Raw genomic sequence first — 22060 nt, 5'->3', positions numbered from 1 at the left:
TCCAATTAAATGGGACACCTATCACAGTGTCAATTTTTATCTAGTTGGTGCCAGAGTATCTCTTCTAATGACGTTTTCTACACCATTACTTCTGGTGTCCTCCAAGAATAGATACTTGATCCCTCCTTATTTTCCATCTATATACTGCTCCTTGAAAACATCATCCAAAGGCAGGACATTAGCTTTCACATATAAACTGATGAGGTCTACCCCACAATCACCTTTTAATTTAAGTGTTGCTAAATTTTCAGGCTGCTTATCCAATGTTGTGCATAACATCAAGGAACCCTAGCAAAAACAGAGGCAATCAGAATCGAGGGGAAAAATCTCTGGTGTCTGGAGACACATTTGGCTCAAAATAAGATGATTACAGTTGTAAGAGGTCAATAATTTCAGCTCCAGGACATTTCAACCCCTTCGGACTGATATTTTATTTTGCACCTCAGGTGCAGGCAGAATTTGAATGCAGTCCTCCTGGCTTAGAAATTGGGACATTACCACTATGCTGCAACACTCTTTTCCATGGTGGAATCAAGCATAGCTCTTGTGTGAAAGAATACTGTATGTTCTCAAGACTTTCAGAGGTATCATTTGGGACGATAGCTGATCTCTAGCAGGTGACACTACATACCCAAAGCAGACACATTAACGGCTCAGTGGGACAGCATAGCGGCTCAGTAGTTAGCACTGATGCCTCATGGCACCAGGAAACAGGTTCAATTCCAAATTTGGGTGACTACCTGTGTGGAGTTCATATATTCTCCTTGTGTTTACGTGGGTTTCCTCCATGTGGTCTGGTTTGCTCTCATACTCCATAATGCAAAGATTTGCAGGTTGGGTGGACTGGCCATGCTAACTTGCCCACAGTATCTAGGGATGCGTAGCTTAGCTGTGGGAAATGCAGGATTACAGGGTTAGAGGTGGGTTTGGGCAGGATGCCCTTCAGAGGGTTGGTGTGGACACCATGGGTCAAATGGCCTGTTCCCACACAGCAGGGATTCTATGGTTCTTATCTATGGAATGTGTAAGCTAAGCAGGATAAACTGTTACAAAAAGGGACAATCTTATAAAATGATTACCACTTTAAAGACTGAAATAAGGAGACAGCCATAAGTGACATCACTAAGATGACCACGACTTTTAAAGAAACCAACAAGGAATTGGACATGCATTGCTTAGTTAGTCTAAGAATGACCATGAACTGATCATACACTAGTAAGCCAAAGAGAGTTTAGGATGCTTTTGATCAAGCACAGGAAAAGTGGCTAGTAAAGCTTAAGAATGCCTGAGCTTTAGTAGATGCACAAGGAGGAAGACCAAAGACAACAGGATTTCAGTCAATAAAATCTAAGTGGCCAGATTTAACCAGCATTGTTACTTGGCACTCTAATGTGGATAGATAGCAAACCACTACTTGTATTGAGTATCATTTACTTGTTATGATACATTAATAAACATAAAACTTGGATATATACATCCATCTGGACTACCTCTTGAAATGAAGGACTCGTAAATTTTAGACTGACTTTGAAAGAGCCAGTCCGTAATTGTAATTGATTTAGATTGGGGTACATTTTTAATTGTAAATCAAAATCTTAAACTAGACAATCAGCACAACAGGGTATTCTTCCTCAAGTATAGATATACATGACACAAAAAAAATGTTATAATAACAAATGCTCCAGTTGAAGGAGTGCAAAATTCTAGGTGGCCATGAGGAAGGGATCACAGGGCACAGTCACAATACCTTTGTTTTCAGTAACTCATTGGCTTTGTGAAGATCAGCAAGTTGTCTTTCTAGGGAAGCAACATTTGACGTCAGGGATGTTTTCTCTCTCATTGCTGCAGTTAGTTTACTTTCAATTTTTTTCAGCTCCTCTTCCAAAGTCTGCAGTCTTTTGTCCTGTTCCCCACGCTGTTGCAGCAGGCATCGGATCTACAATTGTACATACATTTTATATGAGCATTTTCCAATATGAAAGGGATATTAGATAAATATTAGTCTTCATAGATGCAAAGTAAACTGCTCTTCACTGCCATTCCAGAAAACGTTTTCCTGCATTTATCATGTACAGATTACAAATGCTCGTGCTTTGGCTGAAGATGTGAAAACTGAAGGACCAAAGGATTGAAAGAATCTGACAATAATAACCAGAATTCTGTATAAAATACTGACTAAATGAAAATTTTTTGTGAAAACACAAAAGTTTAGTATTTAGCTGAGCCAAATAGAGAATTCGTGCATCTGGGTTGTCAATCTTTCACCCTCTGCCTGCTTTACATGAATACAACACTCAGTCCCAACTTCCTGCGTAACAGAAAGCTTTCATTACTGACTAGCATTACTGTATGGTATTAACTGTGGGGAATCGCCTGAAAAATCAAGCAACTCCATTATTTTTGTTGCTACTATCCCAGTTCTCAGTGTTACTTTTAATGGCTAAAATAGATGGCAGATTTTTTTGTCAATGCTAATTATTGTTAAATATGTACTTGCCTCTTGTTCCAACATTTTCTGCTTTTTAAGCTCCAAAACCAAGGTAGCATCCTTCTGCAAATTGTTCTAAAGACAATTCAAACAAGAAAAACTCCCATTAAAAATTAACAATATGCCACATTTGAAAATAACGTTAACAGGCATGAATGTAGAAGGTGCTTCATTGTGGCACAAAATGCTGTTATTATCACCAACCTTGAGCTTGTAACTGTATTGTGGAAATCAAATTTGTAATAATTTTGAGGTCTGAATTTAATAACAGTAAGCAACAGGAGCCTCAGATCAGCCAAGACTAACACTTCGATTTTTTTTCCCATGGAACATTCTCTCAGACAGGTTTTGAAATATTTGAAACCAAGATGCAGGACTTTAGGGCAGGCCAACAATTACAATCTGAGGCTATTTAAGCACAGATACAATTTTTTTGTGTTACAGACCTCCACGGGTTACATCAGTAAACTTCTGGTCCTCAAGAAAATAAATAATCTTCATCATCTCAGGTAACACAGTGATACTTATTCAGTGCCAACCTAACTAGCTGTTAACCGTTGGTAGAGGTTTACTTGCCATTTGTTACATCTGTTCTGAGTTATTTGACTCACTGACCCAAAATAAATTAGGAGGAACCAAATAAGAGCTCCTGTTGACAGCAAACTGTCATTAAACATCGCTATCATAGGCATAACACATATAATCTGCTCTACAATTCAAAAAGATCATGGTAGAATCCGGACAATTTTCCGTAAAGTTTCTTTCCAAGGTTGTATTATTACTGGTTTTCTAGCCTGGATTTAAGGGACATCTCCTCCTCTATCGTCCATTGTCAAGAGCACAAATTACTGTATTGGTATACATTGACCAATGAACACCTGTGCACAATGGGAACCAGCTCAATAGGCCAAAATTCATCAAGTCAGGGGAGATGGAGTTACTCATGGTGCACAGTTTCAAAATAAGCACCTTTCGTACCAGCAAATACATAAAGCATTCAATAGCAAAGAAACAAACAAACAATCATTTTTAAAAAATGCTAGTCTTATCTACAACCATTACATAAACCTAATCATGTCTACAAGTGTCAAACAATGCTAGAGTTAAAATCTACGACATTCAGAGCTAAATAATTTTTAAATGCATTTTAAGTAATTCAGTTAACTAGTTTTACTAACTGCTCCAAAGTTGAGATTCTTCCGTGAACTTGGTGACATCAGACCCTTCTCAGTTTCAACAACCACCTGAGGGTTTCCTGTATCTGGGGGGAAAAAAACATGATTGGAGGAATAATGCACTGTACATCCACTGTATCAGCAGGTTTAGGCAACATAAAAGACCGAAAAATTTATTTTTGTACTCTAACTATTGAAAATAATTTATCACTCATTCCTCACCCCCACTGTACTCAGCTGCCTGCAGCTGTCTGATAAATAGGGAGGATACACCTTAAGTGTCACATCAGTCCACACATTTGTCCTCACCACCAACTTTACCATTGACAAATGCAAAAGTCCTTTAAAAAAAGGATTTGATAGCCAATTAGGTGCCAAAGCTAGATGTAAGAAAGCAAAGAAAATCTATTAGCACCTTATCTGGGATGGCAATACTTGTTTATTGTCACCTAGTACCAATCACCTTGGCTTGGTGAAACATTGTTGCGACGGTACTCATACAGGACTTAGTTATATAAAAACAGACAGGTTGCATTCTTACTTGAAACTAGTAAATACATTTCTGGAATTGCAGAATCCTATGAATACTCTGCAATTATTTTAAATATAATTGTGTTTAACAGCCATCATAACAGCACCCTGTAAAATGAAAATCATTTAGATTCATCCATGGTCAAAGTAATATAGCTGACATTGAAACGAAAATATGCAGGTATGGAAGGTGCTGTATCACAGATTTGATTGAAAGCTTTCCATTTAAGTGATGGCTGTCATTCGGTAGTGATTTAGGTATTTGTATTAGGCCAGCTATGAATAAGGTTTTATTTCGCTATTTGTTTTTAGTATATGGATGGCACTGTTTATCATCCACCTTAGTGGGATAATTCCACCTATTGCTAAAGCACTATCATAAGCATCCTATTGCCCTAATGTTTAAGGGAACAAATTTCAAATTTTAAGTGATTACAGAACAATGAATGCTCTGTTACCCGAGAATCCTGAAGAAATTGCATAACTACATCAGAAAAACAGTACTCCTACCTTTGTGCTTTTTAAATCGGTGCGCTTTTTCAAAAGATACAGGACCCTTGGAACCCTCCAACTCTTTAATATCATAGTGACCTGGTGCAGGCGCACAGCCTAAAACAGGAAAGCAATTCAACAATGACTGGGGACGAGTGTGTTTTTACAAGTGTCAAGTGACTTAAAGTCAACACTATTATAGCACAGAAATAATTTCATTTTTAAACAAGACAGATTAGACTACAGCTGAAGAATTGCATGTAGCACTGGTCACAGGATCATATAGCATCGCTGACCTGGAAAGACAACATTATATGTGATGATAATAAAGTGTGAAGCTGGATGAACACAGCAGGCCAAGCAGCATCTCAGGAGAACAAAAGCTGACATTTCGGGCCTAGACCCTGCATCACAGAGGGGGATGGGGTGAGGGTTCTGGAATAAATAGGGAGTGGGGGGAGGCGGACCGAAGATGGACAGAAAAGAAGATAGGTGGAGAGGAGAGTATAGGTGGGGAGGTGGGGAGGGGATAGGTCAGTCCAGGGAAGATGGACAGGTCAAGGAGGTGGGATGAGGTTAGTTGGTAGATGTGGGTGCGGCTTGGGGTGGGAGGAAGGGATGGGTGAGAGGAAGAACAAGTTAGGGAGGCAGAGACAGGTTGGACTGGTTTTGGGATGCAGTGGGTGGAGGGGAAGAGCTGGGCTGGTTGTGTGGTGCTGTGGGGGGAGGGGACGAACTGGGCTGGTTTAGGGATGCGGTGGGGGGAGGGGAGATTTTGAAACTGGTGAAGTCCACATTGATACCATTAGGCTGCAGGGTTCCCAGGCGGAATATGAGTTCCTGTTCCTGCAACCTACGGGTGGCATCGTTACGTGGAACAGTCCCTCTTCCGCACCGACACAGGTCCCAAACCCCACCTCTTCCTCCGGTACATTGATGACTGTATCGGCGCCACCTCTTGCTCCCCAGAGGAGCTCGAACAGTTCATCCACTTCACCAACACCTTCCACCCCAACCTTCAGTTCACCTGGGCCATCTCCAGCACATCCCTCACCTTCCTGGACCTCTCAGTCTCCATCTCAGGCAACCAGCTTGTAACTGATGTCCATTTCAAGCCCACCGACTCCCACAGCTACCTAGAATACACCTCCTCCCACCCACCCTCCTGCAAAAATTCCATCCCCTATTCCCAATTACACCGCCTCCGCCGCATCTGCTCCCACGATAAGACATTCTACTCCTGCACATCCCAGATGTCCAAGTTCTTCAAGGACCGCAACTTTCCCCCCACAGTGATCGAGAACGCCCTTGACCGCGTCTCCCGCAACACATCCCTCACACCCCGCCCCCGCCACAACCGCCCTAAGAGGATCCCCCTCGTTCTCACACACCACCCCACCAACCTCCGGATACAACCCATCATCCTCCGACACTTCCGCCATCTACAATCCGACCCCACCACCCAAGACATTTTTCCATCCCCACCCCTGTCTGCTTTCCGGAGAGACCACTCTCTCCGTAACTCCCTTGTTCGCTCCACACTGTCCTCCAACCCCACCACACCCGGCACCTTCCCCTGCAACCGCAGGAAATGCTACACTTGCCCCCACACCTCCTCCCTCACCCCTATCCCAGGCCCCAAGATGACATTCCACATTAAGCAAAGGTTCACCTGCACATCTGCCAATGTGGTATACTGCATCCACTGTACCCGGTGTGGCTTCCTCTACATTGGGGAAACCAAGCGGAGGCTTGGGGACCGCTTTGCAGAACACCTCCGCTCAGCTCGCAACAAACAACTGCACCTCCCAGTCGCAAACCATTTCCACTCCCCCTCCCATTCTTTAGATGACATGTCCATCATGGGCCTCCTGCAGTGCCACAATGATGCCACCCGTAGGTTGCAGGAACAGCAACTCATATTCCGCCTGGGAATCCTGCAGCCTAATGGTATCAATGTGGACTTCACCAGTTTCAAAATCTCCCCTTCCCCTACTGCATCCCAAAACCAGCCCAGTTTGTCTCCTCTCCCCACAGCACCACACAACCAGCCCAGCTCGTCCCCTCCACCCACTGTATCACAAAACCAGTCCAACCTGTCTCTGCCTCCCTAACCCGTTCTTCCTCTCACCCATCCCTTCCTCCCACCCCAAGCCGCACCCCCATCTACCTACTAACCTCATCCCACCTCCTTGACCTGTCAGTCTTCCCTGGACTGACCTATCCCCTCCCTACCTCCCCACCTATACTCTCTCCACCTATCTTCTTTTCTCTCCATCTTCGGTCTGCCTCCCCTTCTCTCCCTATTTATTCCAGAACCCTCACCCCATCCCCCTCTCTGATGATGGGTCTAGGCCCGAAACATCAGTTTTTGTGCTCCTGAGATGCTGCTTGGCCTGCTGTGTTCATCCAGCCTCACATTTTATTATCCTGTATATAGGGTCCCAGTGAGAAGTTACAAGCAGCTGAGTAGCTCAGGAGCTATTGGAACTAAGGAATTTGAAGCAGTTGTAAAGAGGTCAGCTGTTTGTTGAAGAGACAGAGACCAAAGGTCAGCAAACTGAGAGACTGAGCCAAAGAGATGTACTTTCCATGTTAGAAGTGCTCATTTTAACTGTACTGCAGGGAAGGCAACTGAGCAGCAATGAGTTGGTGATGCGGTGGGAATTCCACAGCAGTTAAATAGCTCTGTGTATCTTGGGCTCAGTAAAGTCCTAAAGCGAGTAAAGCAAATCCCATGCTGAAAGAGGAAGTGAACTACACTAAGTCTGTTTAGGAGGCTCAGGCAGATGCGGGCGATAATCTGGAATTGTGCCAATGAATATATGCTGGAGAACAGTTTGAAGTGAAACAGGTCATGAATCCAAGACAGTAGGGAACAGTCTTTGAAGCAGCCAATGACAGGACCATTCATCACGGGGGACTTTCAGGCCAGATCAGTTTCGACCACATTGGCAATTTGGTGTGCACTATGTGGTGTTTCATCACAATTCATTACCATCTCTTTTATCATGTGTTAATTATGGGTGTTAAGAAATAAACTGTATGCATTTTATGGATGGTACGATTTTGCTAAATTGTCTAATAACAGTTATTTGTTCATAACCATGGAAACTTGTGGTTTTGCTCTCTTAGGAAGTCTCCTTCATCTTAACTTCTGTAAATTTTTTGAAAAAGATTATGGGTTTCTAACTAGTTTGTAACAATTTGATGTCTCAACCAGGTTCATGACAAAATTGGCAGCAGGTTTGGGATCATTACATAATTTGGGGACTGTTCCAGAATCATACAATAAAAGGAATTCATACAATCTAAAATAAATGCTGTCACCAGTCTCCTGATCATAATCGCATGCTCTGTGCCAATTAAAGCAACTACTCATCTCCTGTACTTCCAGAAGACACCAGCCAAGTCCTGCTGTTTTTGGACTGGTAAGTGGCCAGCAAATATTATTGTGCACAAGTACTAACCAAAATAAACCCCAATCATCTACTGCCTGTAAGAGATCCCACCTATTTATCTTTTTGAGTATGGACTGAAAATGAGAAAAATGCACACTACTTTAAAAAGGGAGAATATACAAGGAGTTATTTGCAGATTTGGAAAATGAGTGAAGGTGATTGATACAAATGTTACAATGTTACTTTTAGAAAGACCATGCCTAGATGAAACAGCTCTACTGATGTGTTAGGAGCAACTCTGCTTGGACAATCTATCTTTGGTTGACTTTTCAATTGGCATAATTTGTTATGGGGTCAAGTGAACTCAGCATAGCAAAAAGCCTCTGATTGATCATGTTGCAATCTAACAGATCCTAAGGGGAATGAAAACAGAAGACATTAGAAATTGCCCAAAGCTTGCAATATCAACATCTCCCTATCTGTCCGCTCTCTTGCTCTGGAAAATTGTATCCTCAAATTCTGTTGAAAGAGCAAGGAGGAACTATGTTCAGAGCTGTCAAAATGACGAATACTGAAGTTCACCGGAACAAGACAGACCTGAGTCCAACCAAATCGCCAGTGAACTGCAAATTGATCATCAAACACTCAAACGGATTCTGAAGCCAATTCATCTAGTTTTAAGATCTTGGACCTGTGATACAAAATTATGTTCCTGATGTTCTTTTTCCTCTCCATTGATAATATTTGTGTCTTGTCTGTTTCCCTGTGCACCCGAGTGAATATTTTAAAGATTAAGTTATATAAATTATAAATCCAGTTTGAAATTCATCTAACCAACATTTTACCATTGTCATGAATAGTTTTATTGTGATCAATCATTATTTTCTTATTAATAGAAAAGGCGGGTGTGCTAAATCTGTCAACCTGAATTATAGTTAAATAGAATTGGGCAATTCAGGGGTTTAATCAAATTTTCACATTTGTGACAACTCAGGGAAAGATGGGTTTGAATTACAATGCACTATCCTCAGCGAGTTGTGACACAATGCAAACCTCATATCTCCAACTTTCAACTTCTTGACTTCATCATAGGTTCAACTCAAACAGCACCATCAACATTGCCTTAAGTATGAATATACAAAATATCCTTGTGCCTAATCTCAGTCCTCCCCAGTGACATTCTTGAATGAAGATAATTAAAATTTCCTTCTGTCCAAAATTTTTGACAATGGTACAAAGTTATCCCCTTGGGGCTCACTGTTGTGTTACACATGGGGACACATCATTTTAAAAAGCTGTTACTGAAATATGGATTGTGATTGAAGGGTATATGCTAGCCATAATCTGATGCTGTTTTTTGTGTCAGCACAGGAAGTGCTATAAGGAATTCTTGCAGTCCCAAAAAGAATTCTTTCAATCCAACATAAAGGGACGGAGGGTTAACAACTGGAGGTGTGGAGGGCTCCTCTGGCCATGAATACTAAGGGAAATCTAGCAGCTCCATTGTCATTGAGACATTATAGGCTATTAGAAGTACAGAATTGTATTTAGCCACAATTTATGATCAAATGGTCGAGCACATCCCCCTCTACTGATAGCACCAAGGCAAGGGACTGAGCCTTGTTTATTATGTTTTCTGCACACAACCAGGAACAACACAAGATATATCAAAAAATGAAACGCTGAAGCAGTGAAATTACCAAGGACCACATACATGCAAACCTAGCTGAAGCAGCAAGCAACTGAGTAAGCAAAGGATCTCACAATCGACAGGTTGGATCAGATCCAAATTCTCAAAGTCCTGCCAAACACCCAACACGAATGATGGTGTAAAAGTAAATTAACTGAAGGAGAAGCTCCATAAAGATCTCCATTTTCAATGATAGAGAATCAATACAAAATATATTTGCAACCATCTTTAGCCAGAAGTCCAAAGTAGAGATCCATCTCTATCTCTACCTGGAAGGCCCACTATCATCCTGTCAAATGAAACCAACAAATCAGAATGTTCTCACAGACATTTATTCTGTCCTGTGAGAGTTTACGTCATTCTTAACCTGTGAAAAGTGGGCCTTCTTGAGAAGCTGATCACTTGGGATGTAGACACAGCATAAGCCAGCAAACCTCATTCTCCATGACCGCATGACTGGGGAAAATCTGTTTCAATCAGGACATTGGAATTTGCACACCTGTCCTTGAAGACCCTGCGAAGACACAACTGGCGGAAACAGCCTGGCGCTTTAGTTGCCTACACCATGCTGGCCTGGATGGGTGCAGGACCAAACAGGACAAAAAGCAGTCTGCGTGACTAGCGCCATATCTACAAGCATCCATTCCATCCACCAACCCCCAGTCAGTAGTGTGCATCATCCACAAGACACAGACTCAGTGGGCCAAAGGGCTTTTCTTGCATGCAGATTTCCAACACCCTCCCATTGAGAGAAATTTCTCCTTCAATCACTTTTGGAACACCATCCAGGACAAAGCAGCTCGCTTGATTGGCACTACATCCACAAGCATCCACTCCCTCCACCACCGACACTCAGTAGCAGCAGTATGTACCAGCAACAAGATGCACTGCAGAAATACAAAGATCCTTAGACAGCACTTCTCAAACCAACATTCGCTTCCATGTAAAAGGACAAGGGGAAAGTAGATACTTTTGATTTAATCTGTCATTGTCACATGAACCTTGGTGCAGTGAAAAGTTTTGTTTTGCGTGCAGATCGTACCAGGCAAAGTGCATCAGGCCAACAGAACGTGGGAAACAACAGCAGCTTCTGAAGGAGCAATAGGGAACGGGCAGTAAATGCTGACCCAGCCAAAGACCGTCCACGTCCCATGAACATGACAAAAAGCTGACAGCGGCTGCGATCAGACCTCAACCTGCAGCGGAGCCGTCACTCACCCACACACAGTGAAAGTTCTCGGAGATCGGATTCCCTGTGAGCCCCGGGAACGCAACTCACCCACTTTGTCGTTGAAGCGTTTAAGCGGCGCTCTGGGGAATGACATGCCGTCTCGTCCCGTCCGAGAGCTGCGACCGTCAGTTGATGGAATAACTCGATCCGGCTCCCCCGCCAACCGCCGGCCGTTTGAATGTTCGGTCACATGACACCGCGCACCAATCAGAGGCCCGGGAACCGCCAACGGCCTCCTGGTCCGCTCACGTGACCGTTATGGGGGCGGGCCTCTTCTCTATCAACCGGGTAACCATCACCCCGACCACCAGAGTTCCTCGCCCCCACTGTTACCATGGTAATCCTCCATCACGCCGTCACCATGGAAATGCTCAGCGCCTGTCGCCGTGGTAACTGTCCCCACCATTTCACCATGGTAACTCTCCCCAGACTGTTCTCCCAACATTCCCTGTTTACTTCCAACCCCCGCAAAGATTCTTTCAAATTCTGACCTCCCCATCCATTTCCCCGACCCCAACACTTCACCCCAACACCTCCTGGACCAGGAGACCCTCCACACTTCACCCCAACACCTCCTGGACCAGGAGACCCTCCACACTTCACCCCAACACCTCCTGGACCAGGAGACCCTCCACACTTCATCCCAACACCTCCTGGACCAGGAGACCCTCCACACTTCACCCCCACACCTCCTGGACCAGGAGACCCTCCACACTTCACCCCAACACCTCCTGGACCAGGAGACCCTCCACACTTCACCCCAACACCTCCTGGACCAGGAGACCCTCCACACTTCACCCCAACACCTCCTGGACCAGGAGACCCTCCACACTTCACCCCAACACCTCCTGGACCAGGAGACCCTCCACACTTCACCCCAACACCTCCTGGACCAGGAGACCCTCCACACTTCACCCCAACACCTCCTGGACCAGGAGACTCTCCACAATTCACCCCAACACCTCCTGGACCAGGAGACCCTCCACACTTCACCCCAACACCTCCTGGACCAGGAGACTCTCCACAATTCACCCCAACACCTCCTGGACCAGGAGACCCTCCACACTTCACCCCCACACCTCCTGGACCAGGAGACCCTCCACACTTCACCCCAACACCTCCTGGACCAGGAGACCCTCCACACTTCATCCCAACACCTCCTGGACCAGGAGACCCTCCACACTTCACCCCAACACCTCCTGGACCAGGAGACCTTCCACACTTCACCCCCACACCTCCTGGACCAGGAGACCCTCCACACTTCACCCCCACACCTCCTGGACCAGGAGACCCTCCACACTTCACCCCAACACCTCCTGGACCAGGAGACCCTCCACACTTCATCCCAACACCTCCTGGACCAGGAGACCCTCCACACTTCACCCCAACACCTCCTGGACCAGGAGACCCTCCACACTTCACCCCAACACCTCCTGGACCAGGAGACTCTCCACACTTCATCCCAACACCTCCTGGACCAGGAGACCCTCCACACTTCACCCCAACACCTCCTGGACCAGGAGACCCTCCACACTTCATCCCCACACCTCCTGGACCAGGAGACCCTCCACACTTCACCCCCACACCTCCTGGACCAGGAGACCCTCCACACTTCACCCCCACACCTCCTGGACCAGGAGACCCTCCACACTTCATCCCCACACCTCCTGGACCAGGAGACCCTCCACACTTCACCCCCACACCTCCTGGACCAGGAGACCCTCCACACTTCATCCCAACACCTCCTGGACCAGGAGACCCTCCACACTTCACCCCAACACCTCCTGGACCAGGAGACCCTCCACACTTCATCCCCACACCTCCTGGACCAGGAGACCCTCCACACTTCACCCCCACACCTCCTGGACCAGGAGACCCTCCACACTTCACCCCCACACCTCCTGGACCAGGAGACCCTCCACACTTCATCCCCACACCTCCTGGACCAGGAGACCCTCCACACTTCACCCCCACACCTCCTGGACCAGGAGACCCTCCACACTTCACCCCCACACCTCCTGGACCAGGAGACCCTCCACACTTCACCCCAACACCTCCTGGACCAGGAGACCCTCCACACTTCACCCCAACACCTCCTGGACCAGGAGACCCTCCACACTTCATCCCCACACCTCCTGGACCAGGAGACCCTCCACACTTCATCCCCACACCTCCTGGACCAGGAGACCCTCCACACTTCACCCCAACACCTCCTGGACCAGGAGACCCTCCACACTTCACCCCAACACCTCCTGGACCAGGAGACCCTCCACACTTCATCCCCACACCTCCTGGACCAGGAGACCCTCCACACTTCATCCCCACACCTCCTGGACCAGGAGACCCTCCACACTTCACCCCAACACCTCCTGGACCAGGAGACCCTCCACACTTCACCCCAACACCTCCTGGACCAGGAGACCCTCCACACTTCACCCCAACACCTCCTGGACCAGGAGACCCTCCACACTTCACCCCAACACCTCCTGGACCAGGAGACCCTCCACACTTCATCCCCACACCTCCTGGACCAGGAGACCCTCCACACTTCATCCCCACACCTCCTGGACCAGGAGACCCTCCACACTTCACCCCAACACCTCCTGGACCAGGAGACCCTCCACACTTCACCCCAACACCTCCTGGACCAGGAGACCCTCCACACTTCATCCCCACACCTCCTGGACCAGGAGACCCTCCACACTTCATCCCCACACCTCCTGGACCAGGAGACTCTCCACACTTCACCCCAACACCTCCTGGACCAGGAGACCCTCCACACTTCACCCCCACACCTCCTGGACCAGGAGACCCTCCACACTTCACCCTCACACCTCCTGGACCAGGAGACTCTCCACACTTCATCCCCACACCTCCTGGACCAGGAGACCCTCCACACTTCATCCCCACACCTCCTGGACCAGGAGACCCTCCACACTTCATCCCCACACCTCCTGGACCAGGAGACCCTCCACACTTCATCCCCACACCTCCTGGACCAGGAGACCCTCCACACTTCACCCCCAACACCTCCTGAACCAGGAGACCCTCCACACGTCACCCCCACACCTCCTGGACCAGGAGACCCTCCACACTTCACCCCCACACCTCCTGGACCAGGAGACCCTCCACACTTCATCCCCACACCTCCTGGACCAGGAGACCCTCCACACTTCACCCCAACACCTCCTGGACCAGGAGACCCTCCACACTTCACCCCCACACCTCCTGGACCAGGAGACCTTCCACACTTCATCCCCACACCTCCTGGACCAGGAGACCCTCCACACTTCACCCCCACACCTCCTGGACCAGGAGACCTTCCACACTTCACCCCCACACCTCCTGGACCAGGAGACCCTCCACACTTCATCCCCACACCTCCTGGACCAGGAGACCCTCCACACTTCATCCCAACACCTCCTGGACCAGGAGACCCTCCACACTTCACCCCAACACCTCCTGGACCAGGAGACCCTCCACACATCATCCCCACACCTCCTGGACCAGGAGACCCTCCACACTTCACCCCAACACCTCCTGGACCAGGAGACCCTCCACACTTCACCCCAACACCTCCTGGACCAGGAGACCCTCCACACTTCATCCCCACACCTCCTGGACCAGGAGACCCTCCACACTTCACCCCCACACCTCCTGGACCAGGAGACCCTCCACACTTCACCCCAACACCTCCTGGACCAGGAGACCCTCCACACTTCACCCCCACACCTCCTGGACCAGGAGACCCTCCACACTTCACCCCAACACCTCCTGGACCAGGAGACTCTCCACACTTCACCCCCACACCTCCTGGACCAGGAGACCCTCCACACTTCATCCCCACACCTCCTAGACCAGGAGACCCTCCACACTTCACCCCAACACCTCCTGGACCAGGAGACCCTCCACACTTCACCCCCACACCTCCTGGACCAGGAGACCCTCCACACTTCATCCCCACACCTCCTGGACCAGGAGACCCTCCACACTTCATCCCCACACCTCCTGGACCAGGAGACCCTCCACACTTCACCCCAACACCTCCTGGACCAGGAGACCCTCCACACTTCACCCCAACACCTCCTGGACCAGGAGACCCTCCACACTTCATCCCCACACCTCCTGGACCAGGAGACCCTCCACACTTCACCCCAACACCTCCTGGACCAGGAGACCCTCCACACTTCACCCCCACACCTCCTGGACCAGGAGACCCTCCACACTTCATCCCCACACCTCCTGGACCAGGAGACCCTCCACACTTCACCCCAACACCTCCTGGACCAGGAGACCCTCCACACTTCACCCCAACACCTCCGGGACCAGGAGACCCTCCACACTTCACCCCAACACCTCCTGGACCAGGAGACCCTCCACACTTCATCCCCACACCTCCTGGACCAGGAGACCCTCCACACTTCACCCCAACACCTCCTGGACCAGGAGACCCTCCACACATCACCCCCACACCTCCTGGACCAGGAGACCCTCCACACTTCACCCCAACACCTCCTGGACCAGGAGACCCTCCACACTTCACCCCAACACCTCCTGGACCAGGAGACTCTCCACAATTCACCCCAACACCTCCTGGACCAGGAGACCCTCCACACTTCACCCCCACACCTCCTGGACCTGGAGACCCTCCACACTTCACCCCCACTCCTCCTGGACCAGGAGACCCTCCACACTTCACCCCAACACCTCCTGGACCAGGAGACCCTCCACACTTCACCCCAACACCTCCTGGACCAGGAGACCCTCCACACTTCACCCCAACACCTCCTGGACCAGGAGACTCTCCACAATTCACCCCAACACCTCCTGGACCAGGAGACCCTCCACACTTCATCCCCACACCTCCTGGACCAGGAGACCCTCCACACTTCACCCCCACACCTCCTGGACCAGGAGACCCTCCACACTTCATCCCCACACCTCCTGGACCAGGAGACCCTCCACACTTCACCCCAACACCTCCTGGACCAGGAGACCCTCCACACTTCACCCCCACACCTCCTGGACCAGGAGACCCTCCACACTTCATCCCCAACACCTCCTGGAACAGGAGACACTCCATACTTCATCCCCAACACCTCCTGGACCAGGAGACCCTCCACACTTCACCCCAACACCTCCTGGACCAGGAGACTCTCCACACTTCACCCCCACACCTCCTGGACCAGGAGACCCTCCACACTTCATCCCCAACACCTCCTGGACCAGGAGACCCTCCACACTTCACCCCAACACCTCCTGGACCAGGAGACTCTCCACACTTCACCCCAACACCTCCTGGACCAGGAGACTCTCCACAATTCACCCCAACACCTCCTGGACCAGGAGACCCTCCACACTTCACCCCCACACCTCCTGGACCAGGAGACCCTCCACACTTCATCCCCACACCTCCTGGACCAGGAGACTCTCCATACTTCACCCCCACACCTCCTGGACCAGGAGACCCTCCACACTTCACCCCCACACCTCCTGGACCAGGAGACCCTCCACACTTCACCCCAACACCTCCTGGACCAGGAGACCCTCCATACTTCATCCCCAACACCTCCTGGACCAGGAGACCCTCCACACTTCACCCCCACACCTCCTGGACCAGGAGACCCTCCATACTTCACCCTCACACCTCCTGGACCAGGAGACCCTCCATACTTCATCCCCAACACCTCCTGGACCAGGAGACCGTCCACACTTCACCCCCACACCTCCTGGACCAGGAGACCCTCCACACTTCATCCCCACAACTCCTGCACCAGGAGACCCTCCACACTTCATCCCCACATCTCCTGGACCAGGAGACTCTCCACACTTCATCCCCACACCTCTTGGACCAGGAGACCCTCCACACTTCATCCCCACACCTCCTGGACCAGGAGACCCTCCACACTTCACCCCCACAGCTCCTGGACCAGGAGACTCTCCACACTTCACCCCCACACCTCCTGGACCAGGAGACCCTCCACACTTCACCCCAACACCTCCTGGACCAGGAGACCCTCCACACTTCACCCCCACACCTCCTGGACCAGGAGACTCTCCACACTTCACCCCAACACCTCCTGGACCAGGAGACCCTCCACACTTCATCCCCACACCTCCTGGACCAGGAGACCCTCCACACTTCATCCCCACACCTCCTGGACCAGGAGACCCTCCACACTTCACCCCAACACCTCCTGGACCAGGAGACCCTCCACACTTCATCCCCACACCTCCTGGACCAGGAGACCCTCCACACTTCATCCCCAACACCTCCTGGACCAGGAGACCCTCCACACTTCATCCCCACAACTCCTGGACCAGGAGACCCTCCACACTTCATCCCCACAACTCCTGGACCAGGAGACCCTCCACACTTCTTTCCCACACCTCCTGGACCAGGAGACTCTCCACACTTCACCCCCACACCTCCTGGACCAGGAGACTCTCCACACTTCACCCCAACACCTCCTGGACCAGGAGACTCTCCACATTTCATCCCCACAACTCCTGGACCAGGAGACCCTCCACACTTCATCCCCACACCTCCTGGACCAGGAGACCTTCCACACTTCACCCCCACACCTCCTGGTCCAGGAGACCCTCCACACTTAACCCCCACACCTCCTGGACCAGGAGACCCTCCACACTTAACCCCCACACCTCCTGGACCAGGAGACCCTCCACACTTCACCCCCACACCTTTGGACCAGGAGACCCTCCACACTTCACCCCCACACCTTTGGACCAGGAGACCTTCCACACTTCACCCCCACACCTCCTGGACCAGGAGACCCTCCACACTTAACCCCCACACCTCCTGGACCAGGAGACCCTCCACACTTCATCCCCACACCTCCTGGACCAGGAGACCCTCCACACTTCACTCTCCACACCTTCTGGACCAGGAGACCCTCCACATTTCACTCCTCTCCACCTCCTGGCCCAGGAGACCCTCCTTACTTCACCCTCCACACCTCTTGGACCAGGAGAACCTCCTTATTTCACTCTTCACACCTCCTGGCCCAGGAGACCCTCCACACTTCACCCTCCACACTCCTGGCCTAGGAGACCCTCCACACCTCCTGGCCTAGGAGACCCTCCATACTTCACCCTCCACACTTCTGGCCCAGGAGATCCTTCCTACTTCACCTTCCACACCTCCTGGTCCAGGAGACCATCCACTCGTAACCCTCCACCACATCCTAGCTCAGGAGATCCTCTACACTTGACCCTCCACATCTCCTGGCCCAGGAGACCCTCCTTACTGCACCCTCCGCACCTTCTAGATCAGGAGGCCCCCCCATACTTCATCCTCCACACCCCCTGGCCCCGGACACTTCCCTTATTTCAACCTCCACACCTCCCGGCCAAGGAGACCCTCCTTACTTTACCCTCCACACCTCCTGACCCAGGTTTCCTTCACCATCCCCTCCCCACTTCCTGTCTCCAGGGCACATCCTGCCTGCCCTCTCCATCCTCTTCTTGGCCCCTGTCCCAAGTATCCTTCTCCCCATTCCCCTTCTCCAGGATTCTCTCCTCCTTCCCACCTCCATCCAAGACTTCCTCCTAAACACTTGTTTCCCCACTTCACACAAGGCCCCAGCTCCCCCTCATTGGGGAACTTCAGTAAAACAGGCTGATAGTTTATAGACAATAGTTCACATCTAAAGAACATGTGCATGAATTACAGCAAGCATTCATTCCTGTCTAGCATAGGGCGTACAGCAGATAACATATTAGTACAGTTCAAGAATTGGTTGACAGACAGGAATGAGAAAGGGAATAAATAGATCTTTCTCTGAGTGGTAGACAGTGACTAGTGGGTTATCGTAAGGATTAATTCTTGAGCCCTAGCAATTCATGACATATATTAACAACCTAGATTAGGGACCCAAAATGCAATATTTTCAACTTTGTTTTTGACACAAAGCTAGGCAGAATTGAGAATTATAAGGAGCAGGCAAGTTGACTTTAAATCGATTTCGACAAGTTGAATGAGTAAACAAGCACATGGCAGAGACAATACATCATGGCTAACTGTGAAGTTATACAGAGATTTCCCTTCTTATGCTCACACCTGACTTCCAGCTGCCCTGCCCCAATTAGTCCCTGCAATCCCATAAGAATTGCCTTCATATACCCCTGTCTTCCCTTCCCAGTGTTCCTACTTCAGCCCTTGCTCCCCTGTCCTCAACCAGAGCCCTCATGGTTTCAGTACTCCTTCTCTGCCACAACCACCGTCTCTAGTGCCCCTTGCCTATCCTCACACCCTACGCCTATATGAAACCTCAACTCCCACTGTAATTCTCATCTGTCACCCTGACCCAGTAGCAGCCTTGTCAACTATCCCCATATCCTCCCTGTTCCTCAGTCCATACCCCTATTATTACCCCTCTCACTACTTTACCCCAGTCCCATCCCCAACACAAGCTACACTCCATTACCATTCTCCAAACCAAATGCCCCCAGTAGCCTCCCACATGCTGTTTGTTCACAGTAACCAGGACTTTCTTATCACCACCTGCCTCAGTACCATCACCTAATCAACTTTTATCAGGTAGTAACTAAAATAATTGACAGAGTAAACTGTGTGGTCCATGGCAGAGCTCATGGTGTAGTTTATTGGAACTTTAAGAAGGTCGTACAAGAAAGTCTATAAACTCAATTTAAGGCTTCTGAATTAAGGTCAAAGTATTTACCTGGTTTAGGAAGCGGCTAGGCAGTCAGTGACCACGCGTAGATAACGAACATCGACTTGAATTGGAATGCATTGATTCAACAACAATTCACGATCAACTTCAAAATACGTAACAGATGGCACATATCCAAAATTGTCTAAGACACAAACATCAGTGGCACAGAATGTGGATTATAAGCATGTCGTAATTTTAAGTATGAGAAAAATCTATGGTAGCTCGACTTCAATTTAGATAAGATAGATCATTAATTTGGGCCATTAAATTAACAGATCCAAGTTTTATTTCAGCAGTGATGATCCTCAGAGATTTCAACATCCTTCAACACAGACCATAAGCAAGTAGCAACTATGTACAAACAATAATCAAATAGAGCTAATAGAATGTTAGCCTTACAATCAGTAGGTTAGAAATATGAAGAGCTTATGCGACAGCCTTCAAAATCCTGGTTACACCACATCAGTCTGTGTGGAGTTTGTATGTTCTCCCCGTGTTTGCGTGGGTTTCTGCCCAGTGTGCAGTTTCTTTCCAAAGTCTAAAGATACGTAGATTAGGTGGGTTGGCTATGCTAAATTATTCCACAGTATCCAGCGATTAGCAGGCTATATGGGTTAGCCATGGGAAATGAGGAGTTACGGATAATACGGTGGGGGTGTGTGTCTAGGTGGGATGCTGTTCATAGAGTCAATGCATACTCAATTGGCCAAATGGCCTCTATGTACACATTAGAGATTCTAGGAGCTCAGAGTCCACTTTGAGATAACTTATATTAGTCTTGGCAGGAGTGGAAACTGGATTCATTTCAACATTACCAGACCATTTTGCTCAGAGCAACAAATAAAGCCACATTGACCAGAACTTAAAGCGTCTGCAGACTTTCTGACACACTTCTGCTCCAAATGTATCTGGAATACTCCTGTCTTGTAAAGGTGCAGGCTTAGGCAAGAAGTTTAAATGTGTTTTGTTTGTGTAAATCACTAATGTGAGGGACACATGAGTGTGTGTAGACATTGGCTATATGTAATTCCAGAAGGCACTTAACAAAGCCCTGCATTTGAGATTATTGAAATCAATGCAGAGGAAAATCAATTTGTGCTTTAATACTAGTAGTTAATGGGCAACACAAGCATGGGATCAGTGAGTGTATAACAAGCAGCATGGCCACACAGGCACAGGATGTGTGACAGGCAAGACATGTAAAGGAAGGAGCAGGCAGGGTACACCAGGTCACTGATTCACCTGATTTTGCTCTCAGTGTAAGGATTTTAGCTGCATGATGTCTGTTTCCAGGCAGTGATAGGGGCAAGAAAACAATGGCACTAAGCACGGGGTAAAACCACATTTTTCCAATCAACTAACCAATGAAGAATTGTCAAAAGAAACCTCCCAAAGTGGGTGAGTGAAGTCAGAATGTGCTGAATCCCACTGTGGATCTTGTTTACATCATAGATAGATTTTTATCAGTTTATTTAAGTGGCTCTTTTGAACAATGGAAACAATAATAATCACTTTGTTCCATGGGGATTTACTATGTGCTCACTGTCGATTGTTGTGTACAATGTGTTTCAGTTCCCTGCATGTCATGCAGACCATTGGGAATTAGTATGTTTAGTTGCTGTACAAATGATGGAGGATGGCAAAACAGGCAAAACATCCATGTTTTGGCATGAGTCAATCATAAGCAGACTCAGGAAATGGCCATTAGGACCCAACAAGTCTATTCCATCTTCCTCAATCCCATTTTCTCTTATTCCCTCCTACCCCATCAAGATCTCCCTCAACCCAACCACCTCCCCAGCTCCAACGCACAGCTCCCCAATTTCTCCCCCAATCTCCCCTGCCTCACCATTTCCTTCAGTCTGGTAAACAAGTTACATACCAATCACCTTGGAATGCCAAAGGCCCTCTTGAGGTTCAGTGGTACTGTCCCTAACACTGGACCAAGAAGCCTGGGTTCATGTCCCACCTGCTCCACAGTTATGCAAAAACATCTCCAAACAGGATGATTAGAAAACTAGGTTAAAAAGGGTCCTCTTGAGATGCAGTGATATTGTTCCCTAACCCTAGACTGGGAGGGGGATAATGGGAACTGCAGATGCTGGAGAATCCAAGATAACAAAGTGTGAAGCTGCTTGGCCTCCTGTGTTCATCCAGCTTCACACTTTGTTATCCTAGACTGGGAGGCCCAGGTTTAAATTCCACCTGCTCCAGAGTTATGTGATAGCAGCTCTGAACGGGTTGATTAAAAATACTTAGTGCTGTGATGGCCAAGTGGTTAAAGCATTGAATTTCAAGTCCAATCAGATTTCCCTCACCAGGTTCAGACCCCACTCACAGAACAAATGTTGTTTCG

At 48.7% G+C, this 22060-nt stretch overlaps 1 protein-coding gene across 3 annotated transcripts in view; it reads right to left on the bottom strand.

Moving 5' to 3' along the window:
- The window catches only part of hmmr (hyaluronan-mediated motility receptor (RHAMM)), a 52046-nt gene extending 40877 nt beyond the window's left edge, over window positions 1-11169 (bottom strand). For 2 of the 3 annotated variants that reach the window (XM_059650578.1, XM_048543412.2), the window contains exons 1-5: window positions 11057-11169; window positions 4705-4803; window positions 3667-3749; window positions 2498-2563; window positions 1748-1936 (exon numbers count right to left, since the gene is read on the bottom strand). In XM_059650578.1, the coding sequence (XP_059506561.1) occupies window positions 1748-1936; window positions 2498-2563; window positions 3667-3749; window positions 4705-4803; window positions 11057-11102 (483 nt within the window). In that variant the 5' untranslated portion in view covers window positions 11103-11169. The remainder of the gene's footprint in view (window positions 1-1747; window positions 1937-2497; window positions 2564-3666; window positions 3750-4704; window positions 4804-11056) is intronic. The other variant, XM_059650579.1, reaches the window with a different exon arrangement.
- Between the last annotated feature and the right edge of the window lie 10891 nt (window positions 11170-22060).

The sequence above is a fragment of the Stegostoma tigrinum genome, chromosome 13, assembly GCF_030684315.1.
Source record: "Stegostoma tigrinum isolate sSteTig4 chromosome 13, sSteTig4.hap1, whole genome shotgun sequence".
In the NCBI taxonomy this organism is placed as follows: domain Eukaryota; kingdom Metazoa; phylum Chordata; class Chondrichthyes; order Orectolobiformes; family Stegostomatidae; genus Stegostoma; species Stegostoma tigrinum.
Note: the sequence above shows the minus strand (reverse complement) of the source record. Positions and strands in the feature narration are given on the sequence as shown.